The sequence below is a fragment of the Nematostella vectensis genome, chromosome 2 (genome assembly GCF_932526225.1).
Source record: "Nematostella vectensis chromosome 2, jaNemVect1.1, whole genome shotgun sequence".
In the NCBI taxonomy this organism is placed as follows: domain Eukaryota; kingdom Metazoa; phylum Cnidaria; class Anthozoa; order Actiniaria; family Edwardsiidae; genus Nematostella; species Nematostella vectensis.
The window spans coordinates 19,021,187-19,043,007 of NC_064035.1; the positions used below are offsets into that span (position 1 = coordinate 19,021,187).

General features: G+C 40.7%; 3 protein-coding genes across 4 annotated transcripts; 2 read left to right on the plus strand and 1 right to left on the minus strand.

Moving 5' to 3' along the window:
* Nucleotides 1-1,416: 1,416 nt before the first annotated feature.
* LOC125560930 (neogenin-like) lies at nucleotides 1,417-4,561 on the plus strand. The gene is made up of 6 exons (XM_048723374.1): nucleotides 1,417-1,639; nucleotides 1,754-2,047; nucleotides 2,120-2,419; nucleotides 2,520-2,816; nucleotides 2,943-3,230; nucleotides 3,563-4,561. Exons 1-6 carry the CDS (start codon nucleotides 1,417-1,419, stop codon nucleotides 4,129-4,131), a joined length of 1,971 nt encoding a protein of 656 aa, XP_048579331.1. The 3' UTR covers nucleotides 4,132-4,561.
* Nucleotides 4,562-4,573: 12 nt separating this feature from the next.
* LOC5525268 (phosphatidylinositol 5-phosphate 4-kinase type-2 alpha) lies at nucleotides 4,574-14,112 on the minus strand. Of its 2 annotated transcripts, XM_032375645.2 has the most exons (10): nucleotides 13,858-14,112; nucleotides 13,680-13,777; nucleotides 10,940-11,036; nucleotides 10,708-10,857; nucleotides 9,808-9,993; nucleotides 9,542-9,655; nucleotides 9,115-9,418; nucleotides 8,490-8,590; nucleotides 8,049-8,138; nucleotides 4,574-5,924 (listed from the first exon to the last, which is right to left on the minus strand). In XM_032375645.2, the coding sequence occupies exons 1-10, from the start codon at nucleotides 13,978-13,980 to the stop codon at nucleotides 5,844-5,846; spliced, it is 1,344 nt and encodes a 447-aa protein (XP_032231536.1). In that variant the 5' UTR covers nucleotides 13,981-14,112; the 3' UTR covers nucleotides 4,574-5,843. The 2 variants fall into 2 exon arrangements, with proteins under 2 accessions (XP_032231536.1, XP_001647531.1); XM_001647481.3 differs by lacking the exon at nucleotides 8,049-8,138 and having other exon boundaries at nucleotides 13,858-14,111.
* A 2,291-nt stretch (nucleotides 14,113-16,403) lies between these two features.
* Nucleotides 16,404-20,267, plus strand: LOC5525267. Its single transcript, XM_001647498.3, has 2 exons — nucleotides 16,404-16,486; nucleotides 17,899-20,267. Exon 2 carries the CDS (start codon nucleotides 17,941-17,943, stop codon nucleotides 20,173-20,175), a length of 2,235 nt encoding a protein of 744 aa, XP_001647548.2. The 5' UTR covers nucleotides 16,404-16,486; nucleotides 17,899-17,940; the 3' UTR covers nucleotides 20,176-20,267.
* The last annotated feature ends 1,554 nt before the right edge of the window (nucleotides 20,268-21,821 follow it).

Here is a 21,821-nt window from a genome sequence, read left to right on the forward strand (position 1 = left end):
TACCAGTGTTGGTGAAGGGCCAGGAAGTATTCGGCTTTATGCCAATACTGAACAGGATGGTACGTAATAAGTGTAGTCCTCTTTTGTAGAGCCCGTATACGGTATTCCATTTAATAGATCATTTGTGTAGCACTTGTGAACTGCTCCGTGTTTGTTTTCCAGTCCCCAGTGCTCCCCCGCCAAACGTGCGTGGTGTCAACGGAAGTTCCACGAGCATCCGTGTGAGCTGGGGCCAAATGCCGCCAGGCCTTGTGCATGGTACGCTGTTGGGTTACTCTGTCTCTTTTGCGAAGAGAGGAAACGGGACCTTGCGAACTGTGCAAACTACGCCTGCCAAACGTGAAGCACTGCTGACCGGTTTACAGGCGTATTCACTGTACGAGATTCAAGTGTGCGCGTTCACCGCCAAAGGGTGTGGTCCCAAGAGTAGAGTGATCTCGGTCATAACCGATGAAGACGGTACGTAGCTCTCAATTATTCATCCATTGTTATTTATCTTGACAATACGTTTGCTTTACTTGAATACACTTAATAGTTGTGGAGAGTAGAACTTAGAACCTTTGTTGACTTTAGTTCCCTTAGCCGCACCCGCGGTCACGGTTGTGAATCAAAGTTCCAGCATTCTCTTGGTGTCGTGGCATGCGCTGCCTTCGTCACTAGTGCCTGGTGTTCTTCGTGGCTTTCATATCTGGTACAAACCATCCAACTACTCCTCTGGAGCCAGCATGACCGTACGGCCTGACGCATTGCAATGCGTGCTGCGGGGACTTCTGAAGTACACGCCTTATGAAGTGCAGGTAGCTGCATTCACGAGAATCGGGGATGGGCCAAAAAGTCATCCCATTGTTCGATACACAGCAGAAGACGGTATGTACCCATGTTAGCTTGTGAACTTTCCCCTTGATTTCGATCTGATGAAGTGTTGTGTTTCACCCCTAGTTCCAACTATTGCCCCGCCCAATGTGCGCATCTTGAACAAGACTTCATCGAGTATTGACCTCAGATGGGATGCGATTCCTATCAAGAGTGTACATGGCGTATTGTTAGGCTACAAAGTGTCTTATGGATTAGTGAATCATAGTCTTCAAATAAACGTGACCAGAACAGGACCAAGCACACAACGTGTCACCCTCGCTGGATTGATGAAGCACTCTTCATACTGGATTACGGTGTCGGGATTTACCAGTGTTGGTGAAGGGCCAGGAAGTATTCGGCTTTATGCCAATACTGAACAGGATGGTACGTAATAAGTGTAGTCCTCTTTTGTAGAGCCCGTATACGGTATTCCATTTAATAGATCATTTGTGTAGCACTTGTGAACTGCTCCGTGTTTGTTTTCCAGTCCCCAGTGCTCCCCCGCCAAACGTGCGTGGTGTCAACGGAAGTTCCACGAGCATCCGTGTGAGCTGGGGCCAAATGCCGCCAAGCCTTGTGCATGGCACGCTGTTGGGTTACTCTGTCTCTTTTACGAAGAGAGGAAACGGGACCATGCGGACTGTAAAAACTGCGCCTGCCAAACTTGAAGCACTGCTGACCGGTTTACAGGCGTATTCACTGTACGAGATTCAAGTGTGCGCGTTCACCGCCAAAGGGTGTGGTCCCAAGAGTAGAGTGATCTCGGTCATAACCGATGAAGACGGTACGTAGCTCTCAATTATTCATCCATTGTTATTTATCTTGACAATACGTTTGCTTTACTTGAATACACTTAATAGTTGGGGAGAGTAGAACTTAGAACCTTTGTTGGCTTTAGTTCCCTTAGCCGCACCCGCGGTCACGGTTGTGAATCAAAGTTCCAGCAGTCTCTTGGTGTCGTGGCATGCGCTGCCTTCGTCACTAGTGCCTGGTGTTCTTCGTGGCTTTCATATCTGGTACAAACCATCCAACTACTCCTCTGGAGCCAGCATGACCGTACGGCCTGACGCATTGCAATGCGTGCTGCGGGGACTTCTGAAGTACACGCCTTATGAAGTGCAGGTAGCTGCATTCACGAGAATCGGAGACGGACCAAAAAGTCATCCCATGGTTCGATACACAGCAGAAGACGGTATGTACCCATATTAGCTTGTGAACTTTACCCTTGATTTCGATCTGATGAAGTGTTGTGTTTCACCCCTAGTTCCAAGTACTGCCCCGCTCAATGCGCGCATCTTGAACAAGACTTCATCGAGTATTGACCTCAGATGGGATGCGATTCCTATCAAGAGTGTACATGGCGTATTGTTAGGCTACAAAGTGTCTTATGGATTAGTGAATCATAGTCTTCAAATAAACGTGACCAGAACAGGACCAAGCACGCTACATCTCACCCTCGCTGGATTGATGAAGCACTCTTCATACTGGATTACGGTGTCGGGATTTACCAGTGTTGGTGAAGGGCCAGGAAGTATTCGGCTTTATGCCAATACTGAACAGGATGGTACGTAATAAGTGTAGTCCTCTTTTGTAGAGCCCGTATACGGTATTCCATTTAATAGATCATTTGTGTAGCACTTGTGAACTGCTCCGTGTTTTTCCAGTCCCCAGTGCTCCCCCGCCAAACGTGCGTGGTGTCAACGGAAGTTCCACGAGCATCCGCGTGAGCTGGGACCAGGTGCCGCCAAGCCTTGTGCATGGCACGCTGTTGGGTTACTCTGTCTCTTTTACGAAGAGAGGAAACGGGACCATGCGGACTGTGAAAACTGCGCCTGCCAAACTTGAAGCACTGCTGACTGGTTTACAGGCGTATTCAATGTACGAGATTCAAGTGTGCGCGTTCACCGCCAAAGGGTTTGGGCCCAAGAGTAGAGTGATCTCCGTCATGACGGATGAAGATGGTACGTACGTCCACCTGTAATCAACGTTTAGAGATACCTTTCCTGATCGTTCGTTTATCGATTGTGAATAGGTCTAGTTAAACTAAGGCTTTGTCGTATACTCGAGGCACGCTCTTTTTCCCCTAGTCCCAAGTGCGGCCCCTACTATTGTTGGCATAGAGCCTGTCAATTCAACGGCTGTGATTGTTCAGTGGACTTCCGTGTCAAAAAACCACCTCAACGGCGTCTTGAAAGGATACGTCGTGACGTATTCTGGTCAATTCGATGGGTCGCGTGAGTTATCAGTTCGTATTAACAGCGTGCGGGTAGTGCTTGGGGGCATTTCCCCCGGCTTCGAGTACAAAGTCCGGGTGGCTGCCTTCACGCGCATTGGCCATGGCCCGAGAAGTGCTGCTGTGTTGTTTACTACGGCAGGTAGGTCAGATCTTTAATAAAGTATTTTGCTTCATAAGCATTGTAACATTGTTTGTTTGTGTTTATATTTCCCGAGCATTATGGCCCATCTCATATTTGTAAACATAATTGAACGTTATCCAATCGACGCTTTATGAATTCTTAAAATAAATTATGACTTCTTACTTGTCTTCACCCAAGACTTGATTGGATTAATTCACCCCTGAATTGATGGTACCAATATGGACACACTAGTGAAACAAACAATGTTACATATAAATAAGAAGTGCTATATTTGAGGGGAAGGGGAAGGGGAAGGAAGAGCCCCACAACTAACTCGTGTCCTCTTTCAGAGTCTCCAAACAAAGCAGCGTCAAGGACAGAAAGAAAGAACATCCTGTTCCAATACATCGCTCCAGGAGTGGGTGGATTTATCGCACTGGTCGTGGTCCTCGTCTGCCTGGTGTACTTCTGTCGACGACGAAGCAGCAACTACCCCGATGCCGCTCGCGTCATGATTACCTCCCAGCTCGAGATGGATCCATTAGATGCTCTAGTTGCATTTGAGAATCCAGGGTACGAGTCTGTGGACAGAAAACTACCCGCTATAACGACGGATGATATCACGCCAGGTCATTGCAGCAATGAGGATTTAGGTGTCCCGCCGAGTTGCATTTCCGACAACCCTCTTTATGAGAAACCTGTTAAGCAGGGCAACAACCCTCATAAACAGGTTTACGGTAACCAACAGGAGAACCCCGTCTACGACCATAAACAGGAAAATCATATTTACGACAGCCCAACGCATATGAAGCTTGATGGTGATCAGATGGAAAACTGCGGAGAGGTGAAAAGCCTGGCCCTGAAATCTCCAGTTCTGTACTTCGAGGATTTCGATGAGGAGACCCAAACAGAGGCCTAACGCGCCGCTTGAGAAAATAATGCCATGTGTGAGGATAGAGCGTAATTTTTTTTTTTAGAAAAATCGCAAATCGCGCAATTCATTCGCCAGTATTTTGTGCATAGCTGTTTTAAATATCACACTTTGATTTGCAAAGATTTTGAACCAATGACAATAATATAATAAATGAAACAGGCTCGAAGCCGGGATTTTGAGCGACGGAGGGGGGGGGGGGGTAACCGTTTACCCTAGCGGACCATTTAGGTAGCTCGCCCAAGCTCCCTACTCAATTGTTCTTCAATAGAACGGACTTTCCAGTCCAGTGGGGTGGGTCTTCTGAACCCGTGGGTACGGGACAGGATGAAAGCGCATCATGAGACTTCGATTGACATAAACAATTAGAGATGTTTTAAATATAAGCTGTTGTGGATTAAAAAATATAAATATAAAAGGCTTCATTATCTTTTCGCGGTGTGTTTTTTCTATATTTATTTGCTGCAAAATGGTCCACGCAGTTGTTATAAGTAATTTTATCTATCTCTTTTGATGCTAAGTATAAAAGACCAAAATCTATATAACTGCAACCTGTCAGTGATTCTCCAAAACTCTAGACACGGTAACCTTCAATATGAATAATAGAAACATTTATTGCGTAACATGTGTCATGACGAAAAATGAGGTTTCAAGAGTTGAAACATTTGGCATTTTAAAAACCAACGAAAAGCTCCAAGCCCTAAACACCATCTTGGGAAAACTAAGGTTGCGTGTCAAGTGACTTGACATGCCCTTGAGAAAGGATTTCCCACAAAAAGTCTCCTAACTTGTACTTCTTGGATACTTGAATATTCCCTTGTTCACCAATTAACCACAAGGTATTGCTGCTTTAAAGATGTACACAAGTTTCAGCCCATCTATTTTTCAGACTAGAGCACTGTAACTAAATTATTGTAGAGCACACTTATCGTGTTGCGGGCCTGCGAAGAGCTGCTACGGTTCAGTAACATGGGTATTACCACACATTTGTATGTAGCAAGGAAGGTTCGATATGCCATGCCTTACGCCTCGGGAGTCATTCAGTTACTCTTGTCTTCTATATTGACTTGAATTTTCCTAGTAACCTCCCGCGACAGGTTGCGCAAAGTCTGGATAAGTATTTATCCGGTGGATAATCGTTATGTAGTTCATCATGTTTCAAAGAAAAATCTCATATCGGCTAAACTCCTCTAAATCTAGCTATCGCAAATTATTTCGAATATATTTTTTACTTCTTTTGATGCGCAAGATTACAGTATCAACATACAATATACAAAAAGAATTGCGCGCTATGAGTCGCGATACCTAACAGCCAAGTACGGGCGTTCTGTTCGGTATACCTGTGGTTCGTTGTGAGACGAGGAGGTCTGGAGGGAGCAAGCCCAGAGAACAGGGAAAGGCTTTCTTGTGACGTCACGGCTCTCACAGCCACAGGAAACCCAATTACAATGTCGGGTAGGAACGCCTGGGACAAGGTCAGATATACGGTTCGCAGGCTCAAGTATTGTTAACGATAACAAGTGCATAACAATAACAAGTTTAAACTTGTTTTCTGCTGCCTATCAACTGCATTGAAACCTAATATTGAACAAAGGTGTAAATTGAATAAGCGAACTGTCACTTGATCAAATCTGTACAATACAAATAAATGATAAAATCATTTGGATAGTATAATAATTTAGACTTGAAGGTTAAACTGTTTACTCTATAATCTTATCAATGAACTCCAGAAATCTCCGTCCATAATTCTCAGGTTTAACAGTAGATATCTCTGCGCCAGCCTGTACAAACAGAACAGAAAACATGACTGTGATACACATATGCACATTTGTACGGCATTCTACGGGCGTTGACAAAGAACAGTGCTTGCCGAAAATGTTAGGCAACAAGCAAACAGCGCCAGTATTTCAAAAAGCAAGACAGTGTTGCAGAGCGCTAACTTATGTTTGTACAGCATTGTTGCATTGTGTTGGATGTTGCTTTATCATTTTACCAACACTGTAGCGCATACAATGTTGAATAGCTTAACAAAATGATAAGGTTTTGCACCATATCACTCTTACTTGGATTTTGAGTATTCTAAGAAGTCTTATTAGCGTTTTTTGAATATTCTAAGAACTCTAAGCGACTTTTGAATATTCAAAGAACTCTTATAAGCGTTTTTTTAGTATTCTAAGAACTCTAAGCGACTTTTGTATATTCAAAGAACTCTGAGCGACTTTTGAATATTCCTAGAACTCTTAGCGAATTTTGAGTATTCTAAGAACTCTTAGCAACTTTTGAATATCCAAGAACTCTTAGCGACTTTTGAATATTCTAAGAACTCTTAGCGACTTTTGAGTGTTCTAAAAAATCTTAAGGACTTTTGAGTATTCTAAGAACTCTAAGCGACTTTTGAGTATTCTAAGAACTCTAAGCGACTTAAAATTTTCTTCGCCCTTTTTTCTTGTGCCCTTTGATTGTTCCAGACTTTGATGGTGTTCGATCGTGTAATATCACCGCACCCAATGACTGGTTTGCGGAAGGTAAAATTAAAATCGAACAAAAACCCCTGGTGCATTGCAACAATGAGATGAGGACGAATGGGTACAATTGATGTGGATGTGATTAGAAGCAATTAAACAGTGCTAATCAGCCACACCTTTGTTATTGTTTTTATTCAACATTTGAAGACAAACTATGCAATGAGAATTCAAAATTGCCAATGTAAACCAAAGTTTTATACTTATTTCACCGAATTTAATCGAAAATATTTAAAAAGCTTCCCCAAATCAGCCGATGGAAATGGATGCTTTTTCGCACTTGTGCTAGGATAACAAAATGGCGACTTGCAGAGACCCTTTAAGGAGTTATTGAGAAAAAAATATTACAATACTCAGTGATGAAATCAGCAAGGTTACTAGAGGATACACCAACACATTTAACATTATAGCTCTGTTGATCAATCATTCTATTACTTTTCAGGGTTCTTTGTAATAGTATAATAAGCGAATATTAGAAAAACTTTTTCACATAGTGGTTTAAAATAAAATCACAAAAAGTTTACTTAGAAATGTAACCGAAAGTTACCAAGGAGCAGTTTTTAATTTTAAAGCATGCTTTTAAGGCTTTTTATCTTTAATAACATTGGTTTCAACGTGAACTGCAAAGGTTTAAATTGAAATGGGAGATTGAGTAGAGAAGGAACGAATGCCACGACTGGAGAGTAATCATGATGATGGTGAGTCAATATACCAAATGCACTTTAAATAGGCTGAAATGTCTTGAATATGCCACCAAGAAGTGTCTGATTTATCTTTTTTATACAAAATTAAGATTTTACACATAACCCTATCTGAGAGTAGTCTGAAAGAAAGAAGAAATAATGCAAGCATTCAAATAACTACTAAACCATCCTGTGCAGTCTAAACACTGTATAAGAAATCAATCCACTTGTCTGGGTATCCTTAGTGACTTGACTTTTGTTACATTCATATCATTTTCTTCAATGGTATCAATGACATAACTTTACAATGCTATGCTACAAAATTTAGCATAGAGTTATAAAGCAAATCAATTTTCTCAACTGGTTTAAATACCTAGAAAACTGTTTAGTTTTTTTGTGTAAAACTGTTCTGCTAACAAATTATCTTTCTTCTTTTTCTAGGAATACAAAAGCTTGAACTTTCTTCTTTGAGTAAGACTGCTCTATGACCAGCATAAGATACAAAATAAAAATAAGCAACATTTTAACATATTAAGTTTTGAGTTTTTACTTTAATTTTTTTTAATTATCCCATTACGTTATAAGAGGTTTAATGTGTTCCTCTTTAGAATTTCATGAGTTTAAAGAAACACTTTTGATGTTTTTATTTATGTACTTGGTGACATATGCAAGGTTTTATTTTCAGAGGGCAGACGGTTACCCTATGGTTGTTGTTGAGCATATCCTCATCAATGTTTTGTGATAGCATGACTGTTCTCCATGGGACAACTCTCCACTGTAAGCCTGAAATCTAGATTGTGTACAAGTATATCACAGGGTGTACACAATCTCTTATTAATGGTTATCAGAATTATTTGGAAAGGGCTGAATATGGCAAACAAAAACTATTCTCTTCACAAAGTTATCAAGTGGATGTTTTACCTGGTAGTGACACAGAGCCAAGGTCTGTAGATTATTTTTATTTCGTTTTGTACATTGGCAACAATTTAAGAAACAAGGAAAAAATGAATAGAAACAAAAATTAGGATTGAAGTTATTAGTGGCAGGTCAGAAAGATGGCAACACTTGGGTGATAAGGCAATATCAACAACACAGATTACAGATACAATGCAGCTAGTTGCAGGAGTCCCACAATACATACCCCATGCTTGACTGTTTTTGCTGCATGTGCTGCCTTCTTCCCTGCGCCGTAGTAAGTCAAGACATCTATGATCCCCATGAAGTATATCTCTCTCTTGCCACCTTTCACAAAAAGGGATTAGGTCAAGTCATCATTTACATCATGGTTATTCATCAAGGTTAGCTTAATTCATCATTTACACTGGCAAGGATGTTGTAGTGAGGGCTAAGGGCAGTCAAAAATGCAACCTGAATTTCAGGCCCCATTCAAGCTTGGTGTTGTCTTTGAGCAGAGTTGTTTTGTTCTGTTTCTATTTTTTTTTTCTCTGGATACTGTGGTACATATAGTTTTTGATTTGACCTTGGCTTTCACCTTGCATGGCCCTCAATGCCAGTTTCATTCACCATTGCCGATACAGGTGATTTCAGTATAATATATTTGTTTACAGATATCTTATGATAAAACAGTGGCACATCCTTTAAGTGGATACTTCTCAGTTCTCATGGTTGCTACTCAATAGAGGTACCACCTGTATATTCAATTGTGTGCTGTAATAATTAAAGATTCTGAGAGCCTTTAGAGAGTTCTGCCCATTATCAAAAACCATAACTAATGAACTGTGTAAACAATATGAAGTTTCCATTACCTTCAGCACTGACCAAGGAGAAAACAACCTCTTCACCATCATTCCTCTCGTCAAATTCATTACTGCAAAAGCTGGTGGTATGCTCTCTGTCATTGGCTGGAGGAGTTGTCGGGGGTGTTTCAGGAGGGGTTGTGGACATATTCAGCTCCTGGGGGGAGTCGGACTCACTCTCCTCATTGCTATCTGTTCGGGCTTCTTCATCCCCCACCCCCTCATCATCTTCATCATCACCCGAGTCCGCTAGGTCACAGTCATGGATGCCTACTAAAAGGCTGTAGTCCATTATATTCAGACTGATGAGAAACTGTGAAAAATGTATGATTATAAATGATAACTTGTTACCAATTGTTGTGGATATGAGAATATTAAAAGGAACAAAGAGTGTAACAAAACGTAATTCTTGAGACTTTGTACTGCATGTATGTACCTCAACGTCAGCCTTTATCCTCTCCACTAATACTGCTTTGGCTTCATCACCAATGACTAGCTTAACATTATCCTTAGTAAAATCATTATCTTTAAATGTTGGGTTGTCTCTAGTCTGAAAAGAATGGAAAGAAAATAAGAATCTATAAAAAATGCATCAAAATATCAAAGAAATTGCTGGTTACTGTGTATAAATATTTGGAAAATGTAAAATAAAATTATTACCATTAAGCATTCAGACATGTTATGCTGGTACAAAGTACAAACCTTCTCCTTTAGGCTTGCTTGTCTGTCCACAGTTGAGCCTTTAAGGTCATACTTCTTGTGAATTTTTAGTCGAGTGCTGAACACACTTGTCATCACCAGCATATAGGACTCTTTACCATCTACTGTTACTCTGTACATGGCTAGGTACTGTGGTAGTAGTGTATTGGCATGTTGCTCAACTATATGCTAAAATTAAGAATTTTCCAATATTTACTTATAGTGGTTTACATTTTTACTGTATGTTGTGTGTCTCATGGTTTACAGTAAACATATGGGATTGAAATAAGCCATTCACTTTACTACGAAATAAAATCTCAATAATATTCTGGCCTGACAGTGGAGTCCGACCAGCCCACTTGATATGGCCTTCAACGGTCGCGACAAACTTCCTACTGTACCCTCCCCGCTAGTAAAAACTGGTCAGTGGGAACAATGGCTTTGTGCTCAGCAGGGAGGGTACAGGAGGTGTAGTTTTTTTGTGACTGTTAAAGGCCGTATTGAGTGAGCTGTATTGAGTGAGCAAGATATTGGAGCGGAAGATCAGACTAAAATGTTGCGAGGAAATTTTGCCAAAATATTGAATTCCCAGCCAGCTAGAAGTAAATTACTTTGGTTTTTACAGCGGACGAGGGCCAAAAGTGTGCAACCTTTCTCTCTCTTATGTACAGGAGAAACAGAACAACGCACAGTAACTCTCAAAATGCCGTCCCAAATTGCTTGAAACCATATACTATATACAGACCATATACTGTATTTAAGACTCAGGGCTTCTGGAATTTGGCGAAAAAAACTCAAGATTACGCGGGAATCTTTGCTAAATTACGCGCTAAATTACGCGGAAAATCAATCATTACGCGCTAAATTACACGGGGTTTGGAGAATAAAGTATTATTTACTTACATGGTGGTAGGGCTGAAGGATATTGTGTAGTCTCTCCACCTCCTCACTTTCAATTACTTTGACATAAAACCTTTTGTTTTGAGAGAGAAAGAACTTGGCTCCACTTCGCCCTGGGGAGTCACTAGAAATCGGTGGAACTTGAAAAGCTTCCTATCAATCAATATCAATAAAATTCAAACAGGTCAAATTGCTTAGTCATCATGTACAAAATCCCAAGGGGATACAAACTTACGGCTAGATCCTTGTCCTCAATACCAAAACGTTCCCTGAGGTTTCTAAAGACCATTGGACAGTATTCCTTGAACTTGAAATGACTTGGAAGATTTTCCCTGTTTATACAGATTGTTACAATAATCAAGTAAAGAAAAACAAAATAGTAAGGAAATAATAATGCCACATGTTAAAAAGTGGAACCAAATAAGTAATTTATCTGGTATGGATAAGTATAATTAATGTGCATTACAGTTTATCAAAAAAAGGGATGAAAAGGGACTTTTGAGAGTACTCAATTTAAGAATAAAGGAACATAATTGTTGCCTTTGAATGTTTGGAAAAAAAGTACAAAATAATTTAAAGAATTCATATGCCAAAATACTACCCCTAGACTTGTACAATAGTTTGAGCTAAAAGATTATGCTACTCAAACACATTCAAGGATCCAGGATTTTTTTTTTCAAAGACACAACCTTTTCTTGTCTATAAGTGAAATACAAACAACTCTGCTTGATTTCCAAATTTGCTGAAATGTTTATTAATCCCTACAATTCCTCTTTCACTTTCATTTATCATTTCCGGAGGAGATCAATCTGCTTCATATCTGAGTATTTTCCCAATAATTTATGCTCAAAGTCCTAAACGTTTTTTTTTAATTCATACAAATGAAAAAAGGTTTTCTAATCAAACTTAAAATCATGTAGAGGAGGTTTGGCCTCTCATCACTGGGTTCCATGTTCAATTCCCAGCCGTTCAGATAGTTTCTCTCCTCCACAAAACCACCAATTTGATCCTAAGATGTGTTACAGTATATGGTCAGACATGGGTTGTATAGTGGCTGCCTGATATATGTGCCTCTATGCTCTCAAATCAGCCTTTTTGTATTTGCACCTTAGTACTCAGCATTCCAGTTACCAAAATTTCATATCCTAGATGTTATTCAGCTGCTAAATACTGTATATGCAAGCAATACCAAATTATAATTTACAGGTTTTTATGACATAGTAATTATGATAACATTAGTTAGACAATATTATCTAAGTGAAATACCATTTGCTAAAGCTGCTCTAGATTTATCCGCTTCCTGTATTGTCATGCATAACAGAGTGTTAAGGATAAAACAACTGAATTTCTATACCATATAAAAAAACATAAGTTTACTTGGATGCTGAGTATATATATTGGCAATGGATTTAAAATCAAATTTAAAAACAAGCATAAAAAGGGATGTTTAAGTACAACTACAATTACACAAATACTTCAGGGATATTATATGACATCACAATGTGTTTTGACAATATTTTTAGTTGCTGTATGCCAAAATAATTATACCTAGCTATAGAATGTCAGCTTAGAAAATGAAATCAAACCACAATGACCTGGCTTGCTCCATAAAGGCACGACATACCATTTGTCAAACCAAAAGGTTTTGAGTGATACTGAATAAAAACAATATGCAAAATGACAGAACTGGGCACTTTTCACATATTTTTTGAATAAGTTGTATCATACCAATGGCCAGAGGGCTCAATTTTTGGCATACATTCAGTCAGGTAATGTGCAATAATTGTCAAATGTGCAAACACATTTTCGTTAAAATCAGATAAAAAAGGGTTACATTGTCTCAATTAAAGGAAAACAAGAGCCAAACTAAATTCTTTTCAATTATGTTTCAACAAACATGGCTGGAAGCAGTCTGTCTACGTCTTATTAAGAATTCATACATTGTTTACATTAAACTGCCTTGCCATAAATACTAGCCTATAGGGTAAAAAGTAATTGATAGGGTGTTTTATCAACTCCAAAAACCTAAAACCCTATGAAAACAATAACAGAAATATCCCAAGAGAATTTAACAAGTGAACCGTTACTTGGCTACAGTTGTTACAGTTTTTGGTTTAAGTCTTGAGGGGAGATTGTGACTATTCCTTTGGTTTAAAGGTATTCCTAACAGAAAAATGTTGAAACATCTGCTCCAGTCACCAAGTGACCTGAGTTGATCGATATCCAGTAAAACTCAGGATTGTTCTAGTGGGTGACACTTTTTGATAAATTAATAGAAGATTGAAAGAGATTTGATTTCTTCCTACAAAACCTTGGTATAACATTCAGCTATACAAAATTAGAATATGTACTCATTTGAAGGCGGTGAGCCGCGGTGTAATTTTGTGGGCTTGAATTTGCAATGAAATTGTTCTGAATAATTCAATAGACCAAGGCTAGTTTGTCAGGGCCTAAAAATACTTCCAAATTTCTCTCAAGATGGGGAAAATTGTAAGTTGTTTATAGCGTTCATGTAATAAACACTAATTACAAGCAAGAAATATTATTCATCCTCGCTCAATTATTATCCATAATGTCATTTTACAGTCTACAATGTTTGGATGTCCTCACTTAAATAGAGAAAAGCAATGTCTTAAATAAAAGCCAAATATTTTTCAACCTATAAAATCCTTATGAAGGAGATTCTCAAGAAACAATAAAGGAATAAAATTTGCGATAGGAAACAAATAAGTAATTAAGTATACCCTATTTCCGAGGTAGCTAGGTAGAAGTTTCTCATTTAAGCTTATTCCTTGGTTCAAATTCGGCTTGCAGAACTATAAAGTAATGAATGGAAGCACTAAAAGAAACAGAAGCAGGGTAATAAAGTTCTGCAAACAGCCCAGTTAAGTCCACACGAGCTAAATAACAACATCACAACATCGAACACAGATGTATTCTCTATGTACTGGTATTAGATGGACATGGTTGCTTACTTGTTGAATAAATGGTTGTCCACACGCACTTTCGAGTAGGCCTTAAAGTCATCTGGCATTAGCATTACCGGTACATTCACATGGGCTAGCTCGTTTATCTATAAAAAAGAGTAATCGGCCAAATATCAGATGAGAAAGTTAAAACCTTGTAGAAAAAAAGGCGATGTGCCTTACATACCGTATGACTAACCCCCCACATAAACACACTCAAAAGCGGATCGTTCGATCGAAACACTTTCACTTTTTGGCTCACGGCGCGAAACTTCTTCTTCTTTTTCATTTTACTAGTAGAGGCCATCATGTCGGCTACTTGAAGTTGCAGCAATGAGGGCTTTAAGGCGAGGAAAACATGGTTTAAAGAGAAGATAAACCCCGCTCGATTGATGTATCAGGACCTGTCTTCTGCTTTATAGGTCACTACCGTGAGTCTTTGCGAGCGAACATCCGGAACTACTTACCCAACTAGGGGTGGGGTGAAGAAAATTTTATTCATAAGCTTTTGCCATAATCGTTATAACATTTTGCGATGAGTTTTTTAGGCATTTGGCATTGATTAACTTTAGTAAATGTAGTGGAATTGTTGGGTACTTCTTCCTATAATCACTAAACAGCATTTATATCACAAGCCCGTGCTCTGTGCGACAGTTCTTGACAGAGAAAAGAAAATGCATCAACCTATTTCAAAAATGTTGTCAGCAAACGGCGAATAGAGATTGGCAAATGGTTGTACTACGACCAAAATAAAACCAATGGATCTCATAATATTTCTTGCTTATCAATACTTTAATAAACTTTAATAAATTACTCCCCTATACAATAGTATAAAGTAGCTTACGCTAATACTGGGGAGGGCACGGTCAGTTTACAGTCCTACTTATAAGTTTACAGTCCTACTTATAACCGTTATTGCTAAAGGCCCTATATTACTTTTTCATCTTTATTATATTTCAAAGTCCGCTTTATCTCTTGTTAAATAACTGGCTTTTAATAATGTGAAAGGAGTGAAAATTTAAAAATTAGACGAGAGGTACTTATCTTGAAGTGTAATTGTAATTCTCTGAAGATATGCAGAACATTATGGGATAATGCTATACCCGCCCTTGAGTCCTTTATCCCCACCCTTAGTGGTATCGGACCTTCGCCATAGTTCTTCCTTTCCGTGACCTCTGACCAAGTTAGGAAGTATGCATAATTATCCCAGTAAAACTCAGGATTGGAGCATATCAAAAGAGAATCCGTTATCGTTAGGTCATCATCGAAGTCTTTTATGCAACACGTCTAGGCGAGGTACTTTTTCGGGGGTGATGATTATTCTAAGGAGGCGCTTATTCGAGGGCGGTCTCGACACGAACTCTTGATACATACGGAATACAGCTTGAGTTAAATCCGCATTGTCAGCAGTTTACTTCCGGTCGATTACGTAACAATCTGCTGGTCCGGGACAGAAACCTCAAACGCCGCCATTGTAAAGGGGAGACGAAAGAATCTATTAGAATCGACGCTATTTAAGAAACTTCCAATTGACACATTGCTATTACCATTTTGAAATTATTTGCGCGTTTTCCGTAAAAAATCATGGCTTCAAGGAGCCCGGGTGCTCGCAGGAGACTCGGCGGTCGACCAATGCTTTCGCCAGAGCATCCAATGAAAAGAAAAAAAACATGGGAGCAGCAACACATACGCGTTCGATTGCTGAACAGATGTTTATAGCATGTATCAAGTATATTTTTAAATTACAGAACTAATGGATCAGTCTTCTTCACCATGTGTGCAACATGGATCCATGAATGGCCAACTGGCGAATGGCACCATGGAGATTTGCCTGATTAGCATGAACTCCCTTGTTTTGACAGGCGTGACAAGCTACTCAAGTAGAAATGAATTAAAATACCAGCTAAGGTACAAAAAGTCAATAACAGTTAGAGGGGAGTGTGAGTTATAAATGACTCAAAATACAAAGGGTACAAAAAACGGTTTTGAGGCGGTTTTGAGTTATTCAAGTTTTTCGTCCAGTTCTCCACGTTGCCCGTGATGTGGAATATTCCCTCTCACGTTGCGCGTGGTATCCAATGTTCCCTCGCGTTGCGGGTGATGGTTAATACCTCAAGTTGTGCGTGGTGTTCAGTATTCCCTCACGTTGCGCATGGTACTCAATATGCCCTCACGTTGTGCGTGATGTTCAGTTATATTCGCTCACGTTGCGCGTGGTGTTCAATATTCCCATCAATTTGCGCGTGGTGTTCAATATTCACTCGCGTTGCGCGTGGTATTCAATATTCCCTCACGTTTTGCGTGTTGTTCAATATTCCCTCACGTTTTGCGTGTTGTTCAATATTCCCTCACGTTTTGCGTGGTGTTCAATATTCACTCGCGTTGCGCGTGGTATTCAATATTCCCTCACGTTTTGCGTGTTGTTCAATATTCCCTCACGTTTTGCGTGTTGTTCAATATTCCCTCACGTTTTGCGTGTTGTTCAATATTTCCTCACGTTGCGGTTGATGTTAAGTTTTCCCACATTGCGCGTTATGCTCAATATATCATCACATTTTGGCTGTTGTGTTAAGCTCTCTTTCCGCTTCCTTGAACAAAAAATCCCTTCATCTTTGGCTTCCTACACACTGATCTTCCATATAAGGAGCCAGGAGAATTGCGTGACGGATGTTACGTCACATTACGGATGTTAAGTCACCTCACGTGTCAAAACCGCGGTCACATAAATAAAATCGTTAACTTGAGGGATGTTTTGAGGACAACAGGGACTTCATAATTGTTTTGAAACCGGAAAGAGACTATATTACTATAAGCCGGTAAGGGACTACAATAGTAATATAAGCCTGGGACATTAGTAATACAAGCCGCTATTTATGGTAATATAAGCCTGGGACTACAATCATTTCTGATTGCCCCTTTTCTTTTAAAATAAATGCGCAAACATACAGGTTAGCTTATCATATATAAGCGAATATAGCTAAACCGGATTATACTTTTCAGACATTCATGAATTTCTGTGGACCGCGAAATAAGTTTATTTTGTATGAAATGTATGTAATTTTACGTATTATCATAAGATTTTCCCGACGGGAATCAGCTTACGCGTCACAGGTCATATGTATGACACGAGACACGAAATATGCGTTACAAAATACAGCATGCTCTTTTTCGGATAAGATTCGAGGTTAAAAACCCGGACAACTCGGGTGAGACTAATGATTCCCTGCTAGCAGAGGCTTCTTTTCCTTGTACACTCTTTTTTTATAAGAACTTTTTTTTAAAAACGTCTAGCCTGAGATTTCACCAAATTTTAAGAACATGCTAAGAACATGCCGAGGCTCAGATAGCATAAAAAATGTATTTTTTAGTCCTGATGCGTTTTAAAATGCAAAATCAAATTGTGCTCATAATAACAACCTTAATATTGCTATTTTGATCATTAGTGTAATTCTCTTCCTAATAATTTATTAGGTATTATATTTTCTACGTACACTAAAATTTAAGAACATCTTTAAGAACATATTCAGCCTTAAAATGTCCCAAAAATAAGAACGGCCCAGCCTCAACTAAAAATTAAACGTTCTTATAAAAAAAAGAGTGTATTTCGCTGGACTGGCGTTCGCGAAGACCGACCGGAGGTTTCTAGGTTTGCGTAAGCCACGGATAGGTAAAGTGCAATAATAGTGTAATAATGCACCCTACCCGCTTTGAATCGCATTACCGTAATTATTCGTATAAGCGCCCCAGGCGCTTAAAGGCCCGTGTTGTAATGTGATCATGTCAATGCGAGCTAAATTTCACAACATTCAAGTGATGCATTTGTTGATTTTTTTTAGAAGGGATGAGAGGAGGGCGCTAAATTCGAGGTCGAAGGAGGGGGGGGGCGCTTATTTGAAGGAGGGTGCTATTCGAATCATTAGGGTATTTTCGATTTTTAAACTGGAGACGGCATTTTTGGTTTTTCTCTGTTACCGCACGTGAGTGCCGCTCACATGGTTAATTTTTTCTTTACCAGAGATCTTTTACTCGTATTAAAAGTCGGTATAAGCGAGACGGCAACTGGGAATTTTTAGCTTGCTACACTCTCCCTAAACTTTGGTTCACCAAAACTGGTAGTCGACTCGTCTTCAATAAGACTTCTTCAGGGCAGATTGATTCGTTTTGATTTTCCCTATACTTTGAATATACTACCTGGCGAATAACTCACCTCACTAAACTTCCTTTGCAGATAGTCCCGCCTTCAAGAAAATTAAGACTTAAAGCCGATAAAATGTCTAAGGAATCGGCTCGTTGTCTCGAGAGATGGGAAAAGGTTGACAGGAAAACATATGTTCCGCTAACCAAGGCGCACTTAAAATTTGTCGCCAAGGCGACGAGATACCCCCTGCTTATCGATGGATGTTACTTAGAAAACGCAGTTCGCAGATACGAGAAGTTGTGGCTGCCGCTTTGTCGCAGGCACGGCACGATGTCATGTGACGAGTGGGCCGCTCCGCTAGACGTTGCATGGGTGTGGATTTTACATATGCTTTCGCCAACGAACTACCGACGCGAGTGCAGCAGACTTATCAAAAACCCGCCAAACCATAGGTCAAAATCAGGAGAAGATTTAGAGCAAGCGCTGCGACTAAGCAGGCGGCTATGGGTCGATGCGTACCCAAGAGAGCCGTTTGAGGTGAATCTTTCTGTTCCCATAGCTAAAGATTCGTTTATTACTAGGATTAGGTATGATTTCAACTCAGCATCGATCAAGTACAGCGAATTTTGCTACCAAGTCTCGCTGCCTCATTTCTGCGACGACAATTTCTTGAACGTTGCAACTCAAAGGTATGTCCGGTATCTGGACCTCCAGTCGAAGCGTCCGAATGTTGTCTTACGTCCACCGCTAGACATCAAACTTATCTTGCATTCCCACCAGCTGAACCCGATATTCTATGCTTCACAATCTGGGGTTATACTTGGGGCGGTTCAGGACATTGATTTGGCCTTGTCCGAGGCGTGCGAGGATTCTCGGAGGGCATTCGAATGTGAAGGCATCGAGTACGCCCGCCCTGGCATCATTTGCCGCGAGAGGCAACCTTTGAAGACGCATCCATCCCCTGTCATTCACCCGCAGGCCTTTGCATCTGTGGTTCATCACATAGAAATAACCGAGATACGAGTTTCCCACCTCAATCCAGAAATCACGTATATGGTCACCCTAGAAGTGGAAAATAGGGTCGTGCTTGAGGAGAGAATCCTCGCCGTTGGAAGACTCCCTCGAGACGCAAAGGCTGCACGGCGTAAGAGTGGTTTGGAATACGTGCCATTACATGACCTGCGGTCTGAGGGGATGAGCATGCGCAATGACGGATCACTCGGTTTTGTTAATCCCTTGTACCAGCAACGGTTGGTGAATGAGCAGGAGAAATACGAAACGTATGAGCAAACGATTGGTGACGGTACTTTCGTCTTGACTTCCTTCCAAATCGATACATCCCACACGACATCCTTCAGCTTATCTTTGTACGAAACTGCGAACTCTGTATTTACAACCAGAAAGGCGTTAGTAGGATTGTTCAAGTTTGATACTCTAAAACATCTTGGAAGGTATGGTGAATCGATGACACAGAGTACAGATGAAGATAACATAATTCTTTCCGCCTTCTTACCAGATAAAGATCTAGCGCTAAATGTATCTTGTAAAGTCTCCCCCAAGGAATTCGGAGATATGTTTTTCACAATAAGCCCAGATTTCGGCCTTAAAGTTTTCTACAGCTTATCTAAAGCGCTGTCTCGGGCGTGTGTCGCGGAAAATACCAACACAATATTGACTAATCCAGCAGAGGTGACAATGTACCCGGTTTGTGATCAGCGGGGAGAATTAGCTTTTAACTGTCGGATAATACGCTCTGTTCCCGACACAGACCAAATAATAGTCGAAATTCTAGATTCCAGCGGTGCTGTGTGTGCGACCAGTAGCCTCCTTAACAATGGCGTCCTACCGAGGAAGGGAGATGTCTCCAAGGTAACCGACTGCGCCTTCTTAGAGCCTTGCGAGGGCGACCACGCGATGCTTATACGCGGCGAAGAGGACTGGGGCATACTAATGGGTCGCAAAGTCTGCTTACATGGTAACCAAGCGCAAATCTTAGCTCTGAAGTTGTTCTTAATGGGGAAAGGTTATTGCTATGTTCGCAAGTACAGAGACTGGGTATATTTGATTGATTTGGCAGCCGGCGCATGCGTGCTGGTGGATCTTGAGCGTCGCCGTGTGATCGTCTCTAGGAGTGTGTCAGCGGTAGCACAAGCCGTGGCTTTGTGCTTTTCGGTGCTAATACTTAGGTACCTCTCCTGCAAGCACGACCGTGAAAGCTGGGTGGTTTTAGGCGAGAACGGGATCGAGGTTTTTACAGCTTTTCAAAGTCCGGACGAGATAGGTGCGGAATGGAATGGATTGCTTGCAAGGGTGGAAAGTGGGCGTGAGTACCACGTGTCGGAGACTTGGGGAAATGTAACTTTGTAGCCCATACAGGAACAGCGTGAGAAGTGCTTTTCAGAAATATGCAAATAGAAAATTTAGATAACGATTACGAATAACACACCTACTTTAAACTACTGCGCTCGACAGCTTGTCAAAGTCCAGACGATGAGATATAGAATTGACTCCTGGGGAGCGGGCGGGCGGGGGGGGGGGGGGGGGGGGGGGGTGTTGTGATTAAAGAACCTGGCATAATGCGAGGCTAAAGTAAAGCAAACCGGGGAGGGGAGGGGGGTGTTCTGCTAAGGGCATGTGAATTTTCTCTTTAATCGCAAAATTTTAAGCACCCAGCTAACAAGTTAGTTTAAATAAGTATTTTTAAAATGAAAATTTTGATATAGACATCTGAATAACACTGCATTTGAATAAGAAGATATCTTCACTGGTGAAGATATCTTTCTCTGAGCTCTGAGTATTTTGTTTAATTCTGGTTTTGTTTTAAGTATATAATGTTTGCACACGTTATGACCATTTATGGTAATCGTCATAGAGGAAAGCCACGAGTGTCAACAAGTCTCGGTGAAATCCCCGAGTTGCGCAAAATACTCAAATCCCTTATCATGAATAAAACTATACCATAAATATAATAGATATATGAATCTTAATAGAATCTCAAAAGGCAAGCGCGGAATATGTACAAGCAAATACTTCAGCAAAAAAGTAACATTCCGAAATCGTATTGTACGTCCCAGGAAGATGATGATCAAGGTGTCATCTTCAAAACTACAAACAAAAACCTGTACATAGGTGGATCCAGACTCTAAAAAGGGGGAGGGGCGGCAAAAAAAGTGGTAGATATTACAAGTATTTTACCAGAAACTCTTCAAAACGAGAGTGTGGATAGCCATTCAATCACCCTCCCCCCCCCCCCCCCCCCCTTACCACCACCATCTCCCCACAGGAATGCTTGACATGTATAGTGCATGTTGTCTACTTCAAAAATCTGCCGAAAATGTGATAGACAGGGCACACCTAGGATTAACTCTAGACTATTTTGGTAAACTAAGAGAAAAGCGTTTATTTTCTGGTCATAGATTGAATTTTCAATCGAAAACCGCACACGCCACGCTATTACCACTCAGCTAGAACCCGGTTAGTATCACATACATGTGAGCATCTAATTCAACACTTGTTAATTTGGAGGTTTGTCTACAGGCCGACTAAAGACCATACTGTACTAAAGCCTCCAGTAGCAGAAAAAAATATATTCGGGGGTGTGTGAACAGGCTAACCTAACGCCATCCTTGCCTGTTCGCAACACTTTTTGTTTTAGGAGAACCTTTCTTTAAGAAGACCGTTCAACCCGAGAATTCGCCAAATTCTAAGAACATGCTAGGAACATGTTGAACATATTTCCATAGCAAAGGAATTTTGAGGTCGGCGATAATACGTCCGCTTTTACACAGCAGGCTCCAGGGTACAGGAGCGCAGTTTACATCAGGTCCTCTGGTGTAAGAGACCCCTCGGACTCGCCGAGTTGCTGGTAGTTTTGCATCACGTCGGGCAAAGGAGACGGCATTAATGAAATGGTGCTGAAGTGCTGGAAGCATCCAAACGTGACGTCATTTGGCCTGTCCTTGTGCTCTGTGACATGCACCCTGATGGCTGGCCAGCGCCGCATCGCAGGGAGT

What these genes read in the sequence shown, in the direction of transcription:
- LOC125560930 (XM_048723374.1), top strand. Translation starts at nt 1,417, where the DNA reads ATGCCGCCAAGCCTTGTGCATGGCACGCTGTTGGGTTACTCTGTCTCT. An exon ending in TCGATACACAGCAGAAGACG is followed by an intron (nt 2,048 to 2,119) that starts GTATGTACCCAT and finishes TTTCACCCCTAG; the next exon opens with TTCCAAGTACTGCCCCGCTC. An exon ending in CGTCATGACGGATGAAGATG is followed by an intron (nt 2,817 to 2,942) that starts GTACGTACGTCC and finishes TTTTTCCCCTAG; the next exon opens with TCCCAAGTGCGGCCCCTACT.
- LOC5525268 (XM_032375645.2), bottom strand. Translation starts at nt 13,980, where the DNA reads ATGATGGCCTCTACTAGTAAAATGAAAAAGAAGAAGAAGTTTCGCGCC. An exon ending in GGATAAAGGCTGACGTTGAG is followed by an intron (nt 9,419 to 9,541) that starts GTACATACATGC and finishes CATTTTTCACAG; the next exon opens with TTTCTCATCAGTCTGAATAT. An exon ending in TGCTCAACAACAACCATAGG is followed by an intron (nt 5,925 to 8,048) that starts GTAACCGTCTGC and finishes CTGTTTGTACAG; the next exon opens with GCTGGCGCAGAGATATCTAC.
- LOC5525267 (XM_001647498.3), top strand. Translation starts at nt 17,941, where the DNA reads ATGTCTAAGGAATCGGCTCGTTGTCTCGAGAGATGGGAAAAGGTTGAC.